The following is an 18,649-nucleotide window of genomic DNA, read 5'->3' on the forward strand; positions in this document are numbered from 1 at the left end:
TGAAAGGCTTAATTAATTGTTATTTAAAGAAATGTGGAAATCCTACAAGTAAGCAACGATGCCAGATGAAAAGCATAATTACCAAGGTACATGTTGTACCCTCCAACAGCAACAAGATGAAATGTTTATACCATAACAAGAACTTGTAACCTACACTTTTGACAAAAACTATAATTTCTCAGGCTCTCAGGATTTTTTTTTTTTTTTTTTTTTTTCTTTGCAAAGCACCAGCTTCCCCAAGAGCTGTCAACAGAGAGAGACTACAGTTGAGCGTGGCTATTTATATGTTTGTGTTCTGTGATTTTTCCTTTCGGTGTCTTAGATAGAGTCAGCAGATGCCTGCCTGATCCTTGCCAACAAGTACTGCGCTGACCCGGATGCGGAGGATGCCTCGAACATCATGAGGTAACTCTTGGGGCGCTGGGGAAGGCCCTGGGCTTAGTCTGTGGCCGTTCATGGCCCTTTTGGGTCTTCTGCAGAGGACTATCTCTGTGAGGCCTTTTTGCCCCACAAGCCACCCTACAACTCACCACCTGCATAGGCCTGGGGGAACCAAGGCTGTCTGTGTGGGTTGGGGCAGTGGCACACAGGGTGTCACCAACAGGAAGCTCACCCTCAGCAAGTGGCAGCTCTGGGGCTTACAGCTGGCCTTGGGTTTGAGATTCCTTGAGACAGAACTAGAAAATAGATAGAGATGGGTGCTGGCCTGAATTAAAGTACCATGTTCCCTAAGGGAAATGGGCCTGAGATATCTTAACTAAAGGCAGATGCCCCCAGGGGACATTTTGCAATGTCTGGAGATGTTTTTGGTTGTCATAACTAAGGGACCGTGCTGCTGGCATCTGATAGGTAGAGCTCAGGGATGCAATGCACAGGCAGTCCCCACAACAGAGAATTGTCTGGCCCAGAATGTTAATGGTGTCGAGGCTGAGAAAACCCTTACGAGGGCTTTCCAAGTATGTCTACAGCATATTGATTCCTATCACCCCAGAGGGGAGTTTAGCGACCAGTTAGGCTGTTTCTTCCAGTTTCCCAAAATTAATGTTCTTTCTTGAAAGCCTTTTCAGTGCTTTTAATACTAATATGCATCTCTGAGATAACGTACTATAGAACACTTTCCAAACCTATTGGACTATAAGGCTCTGCTCCTTTCCCACCTCCCCCCACCCCCTTTTTTTTTTTTTTTTTTTTTGTAGAGACAGAGTCTCACACTATCACCTGGGCTGGAGTGCAGGGACACAATCAGAGCTCACTGTAACCTTGAACTCCTGAGCCCAAAGGATCCTCTCACCTCAGCCTCCCAAGTAGCTGAGGCTATAGGAATGTGCCACCACACACGGCCAATTTTTAGATTTTTTTTTTTTTTTTTTTTAAGCAGGGACAGGGTCTTGCGATGTTGCCCAGGCTGATCTCGATCTCGATGTACTCCTAACCTCAAGTGATCCTCCCACCTGGGCATCCCAAAACTCTGGGATTATAGGAGTGTGCCACCGTGGCCCTGCCCTGCCCTCCTTTTTTTTCTTTTTTTTTTTTTTTTTTTTTGCAGAACATCTTCTAGGGGAGGTCACACTGGGAAACACTGCCCAGTGCTTTTTCTGCACATGGGTTAGACCTGTCAACTGCTAATCTCGGCCCCAACTCCAATACCTTATTCTTTTCCTAATTCAGAAAAAAGCAATTGTTCAGTTTTTGTTCCTTGCATAAACCCAATAGTCACAAGGCATTTTGCTCCAGGTAGTTAGAGGCCCTTTGGAATTTGTCTTTTCTCTAGAATAAATTGCAGAAGAGTTAAGAGGGCTGAGAGGAAATGATAAAGGGAAGCTTCTGGAGAGATGAGCTAAATTCAGTGGGATTTCGGTCCCACTGCGCTCCCAGGAACTTTTACCTAACTACGAACAGCCATCTTTTGGGCCAAAGGTGTCCCCTCTCCCTGCGGCTTGGTTTACTGCCTCCTGGGAACTTACCTGAGGTTGAAGGTCAGGAAGTTACCTTTATGTCCTGACAATGTTTGCATCCCCTTTGTCTTTGCTTTCCATCAGTGGCCCCAAGTGACAGGGGCTTCCCTCTCAGTGAGGTGGGGGAATTCCTCCAGTGCATCTCAGAGGAGCCAGTCCCCCCCCTAAGCATCTGGTCCTTGTGTCTGGCAGGCAACATCTGGCACCATCTTCTCTTGCCACTCACTTTTCTTTGGCAATATGCTTAGTGAGGTCATTTTAAGGAAGTTGATGCGTGAACTCTTCTAAGCACTGGGCTTGCCAGGCTGCGGAGAGAGGGTGGAACTGATTCTGGCATCACACCTGGGCCCATTCCCAAATCAGTTACAGCTGCAGAGTGGCTACACCAGAATCAGGCTTGGATGTGTCACTTGTTCCTTTCTTTAAAGTAAGAAGGATTTTCAACTTTTGACACCTTTTTCTGTCATTGGAAATGATTAAAAAAAAAAAAAATGTAACCCTTTAAGGAACCTGGCTTCACTATCTTCAAAATTCCAAATGGAAAACCAAAAGAAGATGAAGCTTAACGTTTTGACTCCACAGAGATGTTTGGGGCTACCTGAGTAATAGCTTTGAAATGGGTGTTTCTCTTAATTGTAGTATTTTATTTAAACCCTAACTGTGGTAGGGTTAATATGAAGACACATGGGTACTAGGGTGACTGGCAGGATGAGGAGGCATAGAAATTACTGGTCAAGGGCAGGGCACAGTGGCTCACGCCTGTAATCCCAGCACTTTGAGAGGCCAAGATGGGCAGATCACAAGGTCAGGAGTTCAAGATCAGCCTAACCAACACGGTGAAACCCCTTATCTACTAAAAATACAAAATTTAGCTGGGTGTGGTAGCGTGTGCCTGTAATCCCAGTTACTCAGGAGGTTGAGGCAGGGGAGTCGCTTGAACCTGGGAGGCGGAGGTTGCAGTGAGTTGAGATTGTGCCATTGCACTACAGCCTGGGCAACAGAGCAAGTGAGGCTCCGTCTCAAAAAAAAAAAAAAAAAAAGAAAGAAAGAAAAAACAGAAATTACTGGTCAAAGGTAGTATCAGAAACATAATTAAGTAGAGCCAGAACTGAGGCCCTGGCAGCAAAAAGAAGTGGGAAGTTCAGGGTTAAAAATGGGCTTTGTCTTTCTCTTATTTGTATAATCCTCCTTCCTCCTCAGTTTAATGAGACCAATCTGCCTCCTTTGAAATTAAAATGTCAAAGATCCATTTGAAATGAGCTAATGCAGAAAACTGGCTGAAGCTGTGAACTGCAAGGCAGGGCTGACAGAGGCTCAGAGTCCTTGAGTTATAAGCATGGGCCAACACAACACTTTTTCAAAAATAAAATGAAATCCTTCAAGTGCAAAAACCCAGGGTGAATTTGTGCTGGGAGAGGCTTTAGCGTGATCCATTTCCTAAATTCATAAGTTGCAGCTTTTCAGCTAAAGCTGCTCCCTGGCTGCCTTCTCTCCATTTCTGCACTAAAGGGGGTGAAGTGGGGAGCACTGCTGGGTGGGAATTTTGTGGGGGCGTCGTAATAAATGCACTTGCATTTCTGATTAGGCTTAGGAGGTGGGCCTTTCTGTGGAATTCCATTCTTTAGCCTTCCTTGTCACAGAAGGAAATGTACAATGTCACTTCTGACAGACTCGGTAATGACAAAAACCATAACTTACACGTGGAGAGAACTTTTAATGATTTCAAAGCATTTTCACATCTGGTCTCCCCTTTGCTGCTCATACCAAGCCTGTGAAGTAAATAAAGCAGGTACTGTTGCTCCCAGTGTCCAGATGAGGAAACAGGAACAGAGAGCCCAGGGTTTTCCTAAAAGTCGCGCAGTTCATTAGTACAATAGCTGTGACTGGAACCCAGGTGTTTCCATTCATCTGCCCTCTGCCACTCCCTTTAGCACCATGATTGATGTGGGGAGGACATGTGAGGGCTGGGGTGGCTGCAGGCCATGCTTAACATTGAGTTTGGACTGCGGGCAGGTAGGAGACAATTTTCCACCAGCTCATGACCCCCACAACGCCTTGGCACTTATTTTTAACCAGCGTTTAAGTCATCATTTTCTCTATTAGCTATGGAAGGCTGAGTCCTTGATCTCATCCTAAGAGCCCTGCTTAGAAATCATTTTTTTGTGACAGTGGCCAAGTGTGTGTCACAATTAGAACCATTTGTCATCCTGCTTGTTTGATTTGTCATTGTTGTCTCGAGTTGTTAACTTGGAGAATTGGACTCAGCAGATTATTCTGGGCTAGTCCCTGGGGTGTGGGAGATTGCAAACCTCTGAGGCCCCATGATTTGGGCTTGCTTTCGATGTCTGCATAGGCAATAAGCTGGCATCCCCTGCTCCAGGCCCCCCAGTCCCCAGCACACACGTGCATACATCCCATCCCCAATGTATTCCAGGGGGCCGTCAAATTTTTCATGCCCTGGACACAGACTGCAGTTGTTTTGTGATTTTGTTTTCATGCTAGCAAGAGGTATGGTGGTGGGAACACTGTTTCACCTGGCTCAGTGTCTGCAACCCCTCAGGATAGCCCTGGCTGCTGGTCCTGATGCAGGATAGTTGAGCCCCAAATTGGGGCTTAGCCCATGAAGGTTTTTAGCTTCCCCCATGAAAGAATTCAAAGGCAAGCTGGTGGTAGGGCAGAAGGAAATAGCTTTATTAAAGCAGCAGTATTACAGCTCCGTGACTGCTCCTGCAGAGGGGGCTACACGATAGAGTAGCAGCTCTGGGCAGTTCTGCTGTCATATATATATATATATATCTACTTTTAATTGCATGCAGATTAAGGGGCAGCTTATGCAAAAATTTCTAGGGAAGGGGTAGTAACTTCTGGGTCATTCGGTCATTGCCATGAAAGGCAAGTCCCATGAGCCCAGTGCAGATAGAAGCAAGTTCTTTGAGCTGTCTTTCTCTGTCCACCCTGACACTTAGGCAGTCGTATTAAAGGGTTTCCTCTTTCACAGCCTTCTTTGTTCCTCATGGTGGCTTCCCAAAATTGTATGTAGTGAGAGATGGAACTGGGACTGGAATTCATCCATGCATTGCAACTTGTTTTCAGGAAAGGACCTGGTATATGCCTGTAAAGTTATATCACTATGAACATATTCCAAGAGATAGTTGATTTCATAATTGGACAACGGGCTTGAAATATGAAGCATTTCAATCCCCTATGATCTAGTAATAGTAATGTTCTAAGGCCTAGAGGATATAGGGAAGCTCCTGGGTGTTGCCATGGCAATGGTAAACTGACAGGGCACACTGCTGGGCATGTCCAGTGGAAAGTTACTTCTGCCCCATCCCTGTTTCAGCTAGTCCTCAATTTTGTCTGGTATCTGAGCCCTGCCTCTGGAATCAAGTCCTGCCTCCTACCTCAGTCCCATGGGTACCCCATTTGGAGATAATAAAATTGATGTTTTGGTCAGACACCATGCATAAGGCAGACCTGTCTCAGCGTTGGTTCTTTCTTTTTCAGAGTAATCTCCATAAAGAACTACCATCCGAAGATAAGAATCATCACTCAAATGCTGCAGTATCACAACAAGGTAGGAGTACAAGAGCCCGGTCCAGGCCTGAAGACACATCCACAGGTCCAGCCTCTTATTCCTCATTATACAGCCTCACACATACACACACACACACACACACTCACATGCTCACATGTGCACAACTCAAAGACCTGGGTAAAGAGATGTGATTGTTAAAAATCTTCCTGGGACATTTCTTTCCCTCCCTCCCTCCCTCCCTCCCTTCTCTCTTTCTTTCTTTCTCTCTTTCTTTCTTTCTCTCTTTCTCTCTTTCTCTCTCTTTCTTTCTTTCTTTCTTTCTTTCGATGGAGTCTCACTCTTGTTGCCCAGGCTGGAGTGCAATGGCATGATCTCGGCTCACCACAACCTTCACCTCCCAGGTTCAAGTGATTCTCCTGCCTCTGCCTCCCATGTAGCTGGGATTACAGGCATGCACCGCCATGCCCGGCTAATTTTGTACTTTTAGTAGAGATGGAGTGTCTCCATGTTGGTCAGGATGGTCTCGAACTCCCGACCTCAGGTGATCCGCCCGCCTCGGTCTCCCAAACTGCTGGGATTACAGGCATGAGCCACTGTGCCCGGCCCATTTCTTTAGTCCAAACAACGTGTTTGCATTTGGTCACTGGAAGGATGCTCCTTCACGTACTGATTCATTCATTCGGGAAGTGTCTATTGGAACCCGAGTTTCAGAACTATTGATGTACTCTTAGATCCCATCCATACTTAAGTTACAACAACTTTCATTTGTATGTGATGCAGTCATTTATTTATTCAGTAAATATTTACTGAACACCTACTGTGTGATTAGCACTCTCCCTGACACCAGCAGGAATATCAGTGAAGGAGAAGCCCTATTTTGTGTCCTTGGGGATTTAGCAGTCAAGGTGTAGAATGCTCCAGGCAAGTGAGTGATAGGATTTCTCTGTCTGAGACCAGGTGAACTAGTGAGTGCGTAATGTGCTCTGTAAGAGTATAATGTGGAACACATTTCCAGAGTCCAGATGAGAATTTGCAGAGTTGAATCAGAAAAATAGGAAGCTATCCAGAGATTAAACAGAAAGGAATTTTCTTTGTGTTATAGCTGACAATGGGGGATTGATTAGAAAGAAAACAAACGTCAGAGTCTATGCTGTTTCCCTGTGATTACTTCTCAGTAAACCAGAGTCCAGTGTCTCATTCAAAGGCAGTGCTCCTTCTCTTGTCCAGTCAGTGAACTTCCAAAAAAACAGCTTTAGGGGAGGGAAGGTGGCACCTTTCTCCATTTGATGCGGTACCAGTTGTGTCCTTAATGAAGCCTAGAAACCAGAGGCTGCACAGTACCTGGAGCCAGGTGTCCTGTCTGCACAGAATAACTCCCTGCTGGGTTATGAGTGACAGCGTACCCCCTCTTATGGGCCATATTCTCTACAAAATAGGCAGTCAGGTGATTCAGAGAAAACCCCATTCTGCCAAATGCACCAGCGCCATGCCGTTATTTCTTAATTGCTGGCAAATGCTGGCCCATTTTGCTGTGTGGAGGCCCATCAGAGGCTGTCACTGAGTGGAGCCTGCTGTCGGTGACTGGCCCACCACCCAGAACGGCTGACTGCTGCCAGCCACTGCCCAGCCCTCGGCAGGTGGCTGCCTTGCAGAAGGTGTTGTTCTCCAGCCAGCAGATTTGGTGGTGGGCACCCAAGGTCACATTTGCCTATTCGTCTCTGCAAAACAGTGTCCCAAGGACACTGAAGAGATAAAGTGAGGATATTGGTAACGCACGGGCATCAAGCTGGAAAAGTTTTTGATGGAAGCCCCTGTAGGTGGAGGTGAATTTTATTAGCAAGGCTGTGACTGGTGACAGCTCCTGCAGCAACGAGCTCTCCTTTCATTTGTGATCTGAAATTTCATTTAGTGTGGGAGTGCTTTAAGCTGTTGTTTAGATTTTTGACTGAATTTAGATTGAATAGGAAAATTAATGTTGTATGTTTAGAAGGGGTTGTCAGTTCCTTTTTTTCTCTTTCCAATGAATGCTGATGCAGCATCTTCAAGAAATTAAGGAGGATTTTAGCTCTGTGGTTCTTGTCCAACTCAAAGTAGCTCAACTGGCCTAGGATCCAGACAGTCCCTGGTCAGTAATCACATGATCATAGCAACCTGAATGTCTTTGGCAAACCTCTGTGTTGTGATTATTCAGAAACAATGAGGAAGATATCAACCAATTCATGATTATTTGCTTAAAACACATTTTGTTTATTACCATCCCAAACTATTTGAGTTTTGGGGTTGGGCAGAATCACTTACAGATCCTTGGATGATTAATAAGGACACAAGGAATAGAGTGACTTTGATACAGGACATTTTGTTGTTGTTTTTCTTTCATACCTCTCTTCTAGAGAAAGAAAAAAACGTCCACTCATCATTGTTTGTCTTTCGTTCCTTGAAGAATTGCAAATGGACATTCTTTACCCTGCTTCACAGTTTTGCTCTGTTTCCTGAGATGCTTCCTACTCTTTCAATACATTTTCTTCCTCTTCCCTTTCAGCATTTTTTTTTCTGCCTTTCTTGGCACTTTTTGCTGCACTCATCCTAGATGCTTAGAGATCTCCATGCATTACAACTTGCTTTCAGGAAAGGACCTGGTATGTGCCTGTAAAGTTATGTCACTATGAACATATTCCAAGAGATAGCTGATTTCAGAATTGGACAGTCTTGATATATGAAGCATTTCAATCCCCTATGATCTAGTAATAGTAATGTTCTAGGGCCTAGAGGGATGTAGGGAAGCTGCCTACTTTCTCTTCATGTAAAACTGGCCCTGAGTTTGTCATCATCATAATTGTAGACATTTGGGTCATATTTTATGGTTTTAAAAGAGCTTTGACATCCATTATCTTCTTTAGTACTCATTGGACCATCTGTGCATTTTAGCATCCCAGGGTAACTTCAGAGCAGGGCATCTAAGCTCTGTGCAGACGGCGTAACTCTCCTGGGCACAAATCATGGCCACCACTCTGCAGCCAGTGAGTGGAGAGACAGAACAGCTTACTGCCACCGACTCTTTAAATGGAGCCACAGCCCGTTGAGCCAAACTGTGGTTCCTGAGAGTAGGCATTACAGAAGGGCTGATGCTCTCCAAACTGTATCTTTTAATATCACTAGAATTCTTGGAGAGAAACGCTTTCATGCTGGCCATCTTTTTCATGCTGGCCCGGCATCTTCTGATTTGAGTGTAAATGGCTCAAAGCTCTTCAAGGAAAGATTGGTTTATAACTTCTTGGAAAAGTGTCACTCCTGATGACTTACCTGTCATTGGATTTTTTATTTTTCTGAAAGACTCTAGTGAAAGAGGCCTGTATCTCTGGAAACCAAGTCCCATGAGCCCAGTACAGATAGAGGCAAGTTCTTTGAGCTTTCTTTCTCACTGTCCACCTGACACTTGGGCAATCATATTAAATCGTTTCCTCTTTCATGGACTTCTTTCTTCCTCATGGTGGCTTTCCCAAATTGTATGTAGTGAGAGATGGAACTGGGACTGAAATTAATCTCTCCTGGTTGTCCAGGACAGCCTGTTTCCAGTTCCTTCTCCATGGAATAAAGGAGGGGTGGTGAAGTAGCAGAAATGAAGGGCAGCCAGATCTGCCAGATCTGCTCTTTATATTATCCAAGTTAGGGAGAGAGGATTTGCCTCCAGACTTCTGGGCACTAACACTGGCATTCTTCATCAGACTCAAATTACTTTAAATGGAAAAGGACGAAGTTTCCAGAAACAAAGGATTTACGTTCCTGGGTCAGTCTCCTCTCTTTGTTTCATGCACAGAGATTTCCCTCCAAGCGTTCAGCAGGTCACCCTCACTCCTTCCCTGCATTGGAGAAAATATAATGCCCAAAAAAAGAGGGCAAAGAACCCTGATATAAGGAACAAACTCAACTTTTCTATGTAATCACATGGCCAAGTGTCAAGGTGGACAGTGAGAAAGAAAGCTCAAAATATGCCTACAGAGTTCAAACCAGACAGCGCCATGGGGGACCCAAGGATGAAATGCCTGAGCCTCATACCCTAGGTAGCACATGCGGATAGGAGAGACTTTCTTTGAAAGGTTTGGCTTGTTTGTTTGAAGTTGCCATGAAGGTTCGGAGGTGTCTCTTTAGGGCTTCGACCAAAAAAATCTCCTTTCACACACAATGCTTGACTTGTTCATTACTTAAACTTAATTTCTCCTCATTCTTCTCAGGTTCTCAGATGATGTTACTGCAAATCAGTATTTCTCAAGTTATACCAATGTGTTCTCTACAATGCCCAGGAAGTAAAAGGGAAAGTGGCCATCTGAAGTCAGTGGAGAGTAGAGAAAGGAAGGGATAAAGGGTAGGGCTAGTTGTTGGAATTGAGTCTGCAGTGTGGGGAAGGTCCTTTGATAGCTTGATAGCTTGACAGCAATTACCATTTGCTGTGTCCCCTCTATGAGACTATTTTAGCCATTCTCTCATCAGGGAGGGCATAGTCATCTCTCCCTGGAATAACCACTTTTGGCTTAGGATGCACAAGATTGTCACAGAAGTGGATTTTGCAAGAAGGAATTTCACAAGAGTGGCATTTTTGAAAGCAGAGTGTGGAACCCTTGGACTTACTCTTTGTTTCCACAATGAAATCTTCCATCTTTCTAGTTCAACTATTGTATATTGTTCTGAAAGTGAAGGGAAGACTCCCTTGGTGCTCCTTGTGTTTGCTGAGATGTGCAGAGAAATAACAACTCCAAAGCCATAGAATCTTGGCATTAGCAGAGACTTAGAAGGGCTGTCTGATTCAACCTCCTAGTGCAGAGCAAACGTTCTTTCCATAGTAACTTGGAGAAATACTTACTGAGTCTTAGGGACAAAGACCTTTCATTTTTTAAGGTAACCTTCTTCGTTTGGTAGACAAATTACATTCTTAGGAAGTTCATTTATAAAACAAGACAAAAATCTGCTTTCTTGGAATATATACCAGTCAGTCTTAATTCTGGCTTCTAGAACAAAGCAGTACAAACCTAATCTTGGACACAGCAGCACCTGAAGTATTCAGATGTAATTATCCTGTCTCTGTGAGGACGAGAGCCTTCTTCAGGCCAAATATTACTGGCTCTCTTAACTGTTCCTCAAAAGATCTTTTCCAGACACTACCTCCTCTTGTCTTTGTCACTTTTCTCTGGAAGTTATTCAGTTGATCATTTTCCCTCTTTAAATCTGACTGAAAACTGGATCAAGTACTCTGGAACTAGTCTGACCAGTTTGCAGCAGAATGAAATGTTCATTTCCCTTGATCTGGAGAGCATTTCTGACAAGTAGATGCTGGTTTTCTCTGTAATGTCACATGGCTGGCCTAAAATTTGAGGTTTTAGTTACCCACACACTTACATTTAGCTTTGTGTGTTTTGTTTTCTTTTATTTCTCTCCTGCCTGCTGCCAAGCTAGGTCTTCTCATTTTATATAGTTGATTTTTTTTAACCTAAATGCTGTACTGGACATGAAAGCCTTGTAAATCTTTTTAATTTGGTCTTTTGCCGATTTTTCCAACTCTGGAGAACCTTACTTTGATTCTTTCATCCAATGTCTATGACTCTCTGCTTCATGCCACTTAAAAATAATTGGATGAGCATGCCGCTGGGTCCTTGTCTCAGGGCCTGACATAAGGGTTGAATAGGACCAGTCTATTTGCAAAAGATTGGAAACATCAACATTGTGATTCACCTGATGTTTTAGGCCAGTGGTTCTCAAAGTGTGGCCCCTAGATCAACAGCATCAGCGCCACCTCCAACTTGTGAGAAATGCCAAATTCTCCAGCCTTACCCTAGATCTACTGAATCAGAAATGCCGGCGGTGGGAGCGGGGGGTCAACAATCTGTGTTTTCACAAACTGTGCAGGTGATTCTGATGCCCGCTCCTGATGCCTGGGAGTCACCGATCTGGAGTATTGGAAAGGCAGGTAAAAAAGAAACTGAAAATATACAGGCATTTGGCACTCTTACAGTCTATTTGAGGACTCAACCTAACCATTTAGCTAGACATCTTAGTAACCCCAGCTGATGTGTCTGTCACAAGAGGAAATTCCCTCTGGGCTCTATTTGGCTAAATGGCCAACCCAGGGGAGGACTTGGGCTTGGTATGTGCAGAAGCAACGGTCCAGAGAGACTGAAGTGTGATGAGCAGAAGAGTTGCGTAAAACAGCAAACATCAGACCCCAGCAAGGGAAAAGAAGGGCAAGACTGAATGGCCCTGAGTGGTCGGGCAATGCTGCATTTCCCAGAAGAATTGTTGAACAATCGAACATTTAACAGAGCGAGGTCTCATACCTGCTTTTCTTTCCCCAGGCCCATCTGCTAAACATCCCGAGCTGGAATTGGAAAGAAGGTGATGACGCAATCTGCCTCGCAGAGCTGAAGTTGGGCTTCATAGCCCAGAGCTGCCTGGCTCAAGGCCTCTCCACCATGCTTGCCAACCTCTTCTCCATGAGGTCATTCATAAAGGTAACGTCTCGTCTTATTAGAGCACATTAGCTCAGGATTCCATTTGTCGTGGGGTTGAGTAGAGAGCACAGCTTAAACTCAAAACAGATCGACGGGCTCTAACCACTTGGGTTAAGGAGAAATTCCTTGTTATGGATTTGGGCATGAAGCCAACTTCTTTCAAAATTATGTTTTTATTTTTATTTGGCACATCCATGGCCATTAAATGATTGTTCAAAGCACAATCCCCTCTTTTTTTAGATAAACCACATGTTTATCTATCAACAAAGCCTCCGCTGTTAAAACAAAAATATGATTTATATACATTCCATATGGCAAAAGAGCGCCTAAAGAAAAGCATTATCATTTTGCTCTTTTATATCAAGTGGCTGGTGGACCTCTCACTGTGTGGATAAATGCAGACCATGTGTTTGTGCTGAAGCCCAAACCCCAACAACATAATTCATTTATTTATTTCTGCACAATCAAGGAGGCCAGCAGGACTGACATGCCGCGGTTGTTTGAATGGAGAGCGAAACAATGTACTGAGTCCTCGGCAGCAGTGCCCTTTGCATGGAGAGAGAGGCAGTCTGGATGTGTTCATGTCCTTGTCGGGGCTGGCTGGGCAGCCACTCCAAAGTCCCCAAGGTGGCCATACCTGCTGTACCAGTGTAGGCAAAGAGAAAAAAAACCAACTCTGTCCTCCCAGGGTGGGCCAGGTTAGGATTATGATTTCAGGGCCTTGCACTGAGCATCCACCCCCTACCAAAGAGGCTTCTGGAGCCTCTTTGGATGAGGACTGGAGGACAGTCACTCCAGTCCTCATCCTTAGACTGTTCTTAGATTAGGCAGTCAAGGTGACAAACCAGGGTGTAAGACAGGTCTAGCTTGGGCCTTTCTGATATGGCATGGGAGGCAGTTAGCTATGGATCTGGGCTAATATCCTTCCTCTTATTATGTAAGGAGCAGAATTAATAGCTGGCAAGGTGGAAAATTACATCCTTAGGAAGTCCATGAGTCAGCACGAGGTCCATAAAGGAGGCCAGAAGCTCTGCAATCAAAGGTGTGAGACCTCCTGCCTTTTGCTGTCATGTGGATGCCTAATCCACTGCCACGTTCCTTGATGGTGTTGAGGAAATGGCCTAGGTTGCAATAAGAGGGATGTGTGGGAAGCATGAGGACACAGATATGTTAGTGCTCACCACGGGCACCTGTGAGTGATAGTATTTAGAGCAGGAGTTTTTCTAGGTCCTTACCTGCCAAATCAGCTTTATGTAGCCAACTGTTAGCATTGCTCTACATAAAAGAACGAATTGCTTTGGAGCTCCTTCAATCACTTTAGCAACACTAATAGCAAGGGATACCTTGATTTAAAAAATCCTTCTATGCTCATTATGCAGCCAAAGGTCTCAGCTCAACAGAACTCCGAGCTCAGATCCAGCTTACAAATAAAGACATTGCATTCCTTTAAGTGTCTTCTTTAATCCAGGCTGCTCTTGTCCTGCATGGGTGAAACTGAATGGAGGTGGCAGGGAGGTCTGTATAGCTGTGTTTAGAGACAAGACCCTGAAGCCAGATGTAGCCATGTGTCTCCCAGGGATCTTATGTTCAACGTGAGAAGCCCAGACTCAGGATAGAGGACTGTCACCAAGAGAACTTCTCTGGCTCTTTCAATCAAACTCTGGTGGTTTTCTTCCAGGGCATGGCCCATGGGACCAAGCACGTGGTGTGTGGAGCTGTGCTCTGCTTCCTCGTGTTGATGTAACATGGGCCTTGGCAGGGCCCCACCACAGATGGGGCCCCTTGACATGTGTATGTTTTGATTTTGTGGTGCCTGCATGGTAACTAGAGCTGTCTGTCAAGGAAATTAATAAAATGGATGTGATGCTGATTCTTCAGTGCTATTAGCAGCAGGGAAAACCTCTGCCCAACTTTCCTCTGGACCCTGATGGGCCTCACCTCTAAAGCCAAGGACGTCCCCTCCAGCTCAGCTAATCCCATTGCCAAGTTCCTATTTAGGAAGAGCTTGTGGGAAAGGTTGAGCCTGGCCCTGGTGTAACTGAAAACACATTTTCTTCCAGGGGTTATGTTACCACATTATTTCTGCATAGGACCAACTCCTGCCTGTTTGGAAGTAGCTCTCTGAATATGGCCTTTTGACACTGAGATGGTCTTTGTGTTAGAATTTGCTAAGGTACATGACCTGGAAATCACAAGACTTCCCTTCATCTATTTTTCTCACTTAAAATAGAAACGCCTTATTCACGTGCTCCCCATTCTACATTGCTATCTTTGTGTTCTTACCTCCAAATCCCAGATCTTTGTCTCCTTTAGGTCATGGTGAACACCATAATGGTACTCTCCTTGGCATGTCTTATGTATTGTCTCCCATTCCAGGGATCACAAAGCCTTCACTTATTTTTGTTGGGATGGAAAAGTAAATCTACAAATGGATTATTGTTTACAGAAATTGCTTCCTTCTCCAATGACCTCCGTATCCTATGACAGAGAATTCGTCAATATTTCCTTGGGGACAAGCAGGCCTATTAGGATGGACAGGGAAGGGATGAGGCTTTGGCAGCACTTGATCCTTTGGGAACACTTAGCATTTCTGGAAGCCAAAGGTAAAGTGTTAGCTCACCCTCTCCCTTGCCCTAGGCCAGTTGTGTCTATTTTTTGGTGCTGCAGAACCCCTGCTAAAATAAGAGAAACAAGACTATAACAGCAAAGATGCAGCACAGGCAGAAGCACAATGACTATCCACTGGGCTTTTTAATTTAATATTTTTTTTTGTAGAGAGAGGTGTCCCTATGTAGTCCAGGTTGGTCTCAAACTCCTGGGTTCAAGCAATCCCCTGCCTCAGCTTCCCAAAGTGCTGGGATTATATAGGCATGAGCCACTTCCACTGGGTTTTTTATCATGCATGAGACCAAAATGCCAAGACTGAAAGTGGGGGTGATACGTTTAATAAAAGGAAGAGGGACTACTGGCCAGGCATGTTGGCTCACGCCTGTAATCTCAGCACTTTGGGAGGCTGAGGCAGGTGGATCACCTAAGGTCAGGAGTTCAAGACCAGCCTGGCCAACATGGTGAAACCCCTTCTTTGCTAAAAATACAAAAATTAGCTGGGCATGGTTGTGCATGCCTGTAGTCCCAGCTACTCAGGAGACTGAAGCAGGGAAATCACTTGAACCGAGAAGGTGGAGGTTGCAGTGAACCGAGATTGTGCCACTGCACTCCAGCCTGGGCGACAGAGCAAGAAGACTCCATCTCAAAACAAACAAACAAACAAACAAACAAAAAAGAAAAAAAGAAAAAGAAAGAGGGACTACTGGTATACAGGAATTACAAAAGAGGCCCAGCCTGGAGGTACCAATAAATATGGGGCAATGCTTCTTTATCTCCCCATCAATGTCACACTCAAAGATACCTACCCTAGCACCCCAAGTCATTGTCCCTGAAAACCTCACTCGTGTGCGGATATATCTCTGAATTGATCTAAAGTTTTTAGGAATCTTTTTATATTTTTACCCTATATCTTTGGGAGTAATGAATTTCTTAAGTTTGCTAACTACTGTTAAAATTTTTTTTTCTGGCTCTTTGTCCTTAATTTACTCCACTTAAACTTCAAGGCATGCCCTCTACAGCTTCTGGTGTGCTAGGATTTAACAAATCTATGCCGATTTTATATCTAATACATTTAGGAAAGAGATTCAAGCTGGCAATCCAGGGGTCCTCCAGCTCAGCAGCTGCTGTTAAGGACAGGTTAAGCATTTTGTGCAGTAGGATCTTGTTTGAACCCCTGAGTTCCTTTAAGGAGTTCACACAAACGTCCTGATGCCTGTGAATTATCTGCATTGACATTATCAGCCAGCCCTGGAACATCCTGTTCATTTGCCACTGTCTGATCTCTTACTCCTAGCCTGTCAGGAATCTCCCTGCTGTCTTCTGTAAAGACCCAGGCAATGAACTTACTTAACCTATCTGCCTCAGCACTGAATAAGTGGCCACACTTACTCTCTACTTGGCTTCCTCACTTGGATGTAATTTAAGATCCACTGATTTTTTTTGTTTGTTTGTTTTTGTTTTTGAGTCTTACTATGCATACTGAACTTCTCTTCAGCACATGAGGTTTCAAGTTGGGGCTTGGCCTGCCATCTTTATGAATTGTGCTATTATTCTTACTAGGATTAGCTGTCTTTGCACATGACAAATTGTGCGTCTGTATGTGTGTGAGTGTGTGTGTGTTTAGAGGGTGATTAACTCTTAAAATTGTTTTTCCATCTACATTGAGACTTCCAATTTAGCACATTTAAATTATTCTCACAATTGCCAACTATTTTAACTCTGTTAATCTATCATTTTATACACACACACACACACACACACACACACACACACACACACAAAACCTAGAGCACGGTATGCTCTCCATGATTATTTCTTTGTTGAATAAATCAGTTTTGAGAATGAAGAAAATATGTTATGTATTTCTTGTGTTTTTTTTTTTTTTCCCCTACGCCACAAGATTTGGAATTTGCGGGTGAAATGTTACTTAATATCGATAACAACACATGCTCCTCTATCATGTTTTCTGTTTTTGAATGAGAAAGCACTAGAGAAATCAGACACATGCTATTCAGATTGTATCTTGGCTGAAGTGGATATGGCTGGACACACAAAGTTTTTGTCCTAGCACTAACCATAGCCAAGGGAATCATTTAAATATTTTTAGTCTGGGTTATGTTTATGTGTATATGTGTGCTTGTACATATGTATGTATAGAATTAGTCTGGTTTAGGAGCTAAAAATATAAATCAAGGACTTTTAATAATAGCTAAAAAATACTGATTCCCATGTGCTAAATCCCGTATTAAGTGCTTTAGCTGCAATGTCACATTTAATTCTCACAATGACCCTACCCAAACTTGTCACTATTATTATCCTTCTTTTACAGTGGCAGGCACTATAGGTTAAAAGAAGTTCAACAACCTGCACGAGGACGTATAGTTTGGAATTGACAAACTCAGGTGTTCAACCCCAAGCAAACTGGTTCCAGATTTGCCCTTGAGTATACTGAAAGGAAATGTGAGAAACAATAAGAGAAAATTTTAGCTAGTGCCATTATCTTAGCACAAATCTTAGCTTTCTATAGTTCATTGTATGTGAACTATTGATGCAATAGAAATGCCCTGTGCACCTACCCTATTCCAGACAATGCGCTAATCCCATCAGCATCCTTATGGCTAGGAGGCTCTGGTATGCTTCAGAAAGCTTCTGTTCTGACTTGGATGTGTGGGCACATGTTTGCATAGCTCCATTCTGTGCATCTTCTTTACCTTTCTCTCTGCCCAGCTCTATAAAGGCAGAGGCCACTGCATCATAACAGGTACCCTAGGCTGGGCTGAGTCAGGGTAGTGAATGAACTAGGCTCCCAAGAAGGGATTGGCATTACACACTGCTATATTGAGGAGGTGAGACTAATTGGAGTCTAAACTAAGTGGGTCTGAAGAGCTGGGGATGACTTAGGTAGGTCCTTCTGGGAGAAAGTAAGTATATTAGGGTTCCCTACAGAAACAGCAACTGTGTGTGTGTGTGTGTGTGTGTGTGTGTGTGCGCGCGCGCACGTGCACGCACTCGCATGCACATGTGTGAGAGAAAGAGAGAGATGTTGATTATAAGGAATTGGCCCACATGGTTATGGTGGCTGGGAAATCCCAAGCTCTATAAACTGGAGACCCAGGAAAGATGATGGTGTAGTCTCTGTCTGAGTCTGAAAATCTGAGAACCAGTAAAGTCAATGGCGTAAGTTTCAGTCTAGATCTGAAGGCAGGAGGAGATTGATGTCCCAGCTTAAGACTGACCATCCGACAGAGGGAGCAAATTCTCCCTTACTCCTCCTTTTTATTCTATTCAGGCCTTCAGTGGGTTAGATACCCACATGGGGTGGGTTGAGGGTGTGAGGGTGCCAATTTGCTTTACTCAGTCCACAAATTCAAATGTTAATCTCATGCAGAAACACCCTCCACCCTAACAGACACACCCAGAATAATGTTCAACCAAATATCTAGGTACATCATGACCCAGTCAAATTAACATTAATCATCACAGCAAGCGATTCTTATTGCCTAGTGGGTGTAAGCTCTGCTAACCAGGTTGAAGGAGGCATACCAGAAGCAGAACTCAACCTTGCGTGGCAGGGTTGGACTTGACAAGGTCTCTGAAATGGGGCCAGGATTGCAATGGATAAGGATGAGATTGAGGTGACTCTCTGCTTAGGAAAGAACAACTGGTGGTACCAGAGTAGAGAGTTTGTCTTGTAAAGTAAACCCACATGGTGGAAATTAGATAGGGAGATGCAAGATGTTGCTTACTCCATTACCCATGGACAATGTCACCCTAACCACAGATGGCACTGTGACAGCAGACTTCTGCACATATTCCTCACTAGTGAAGAGTAGCTCCCAATACAATTATACTCACTTCCTTGGTAATCTCAATTATTCTCATTGCTTTTAGATACATAGATGACTTCCATATTTGTATTTCCATAAAGAACCTCTCCCCTGAACCTGGCATCACTGATACGACTGCTGCTCAACATCTATATTTGAATACCCCATCTCCTCTCAGACTTACCATATCCACAATCGAATTCCTTTTCTTTGTCCACAAACCTG

At 44.1% G+C, this 18,649-nt stretch overlaps 1 protein-coding gene across 25 annotated transcripts in view; it reads left to right on the plus strand.

The window, feature by feature from the left end:
• Positions 1 to 18,649, plus strand: part of KCNMA1 (potassium calcium-activated channel subfamily M alpha 1) — a 762,662-nt gene that overhangs the window by 550,285 nt on the left and 193,728 nt on the right. For all 25 annotated transcript variants that reach the window (XM_050803364.1, XM_050803365.1, XM_050803369.1 and 22 more), the window contains 3 exons: positions 323 to 405; positions 5,463 to 5,532; positions 11,835 to 11,990. In XM_050803364.1, the coding sequence (XP_050659321.1) occupies positions 323 to 405; positions 5,463 to 5,532; positions 11,835 to 11,990 (309 nt within the window). The remainder of the gene's footprint in view (positions 1 to 322; positions 406 to 5,462; positions 5,533 to 11,834; positions 11,991 to 18,649) is intronic.

This window comes from Macaca thibetana, chromosome 9, assembly GCF_024542745.1.
Source record: "Macaca thibetana thibetana isolate TM-01 chromosome 9, ASM2454274v1, whole genome shotgun sequence".
Classification (NCBI taxonomy): domain Eukaryota; kingdom Metazoa; phylum Chordata; class Mammalia; order Primates; family Cercopithecidae; genus Macaca; species Macaca thibetana.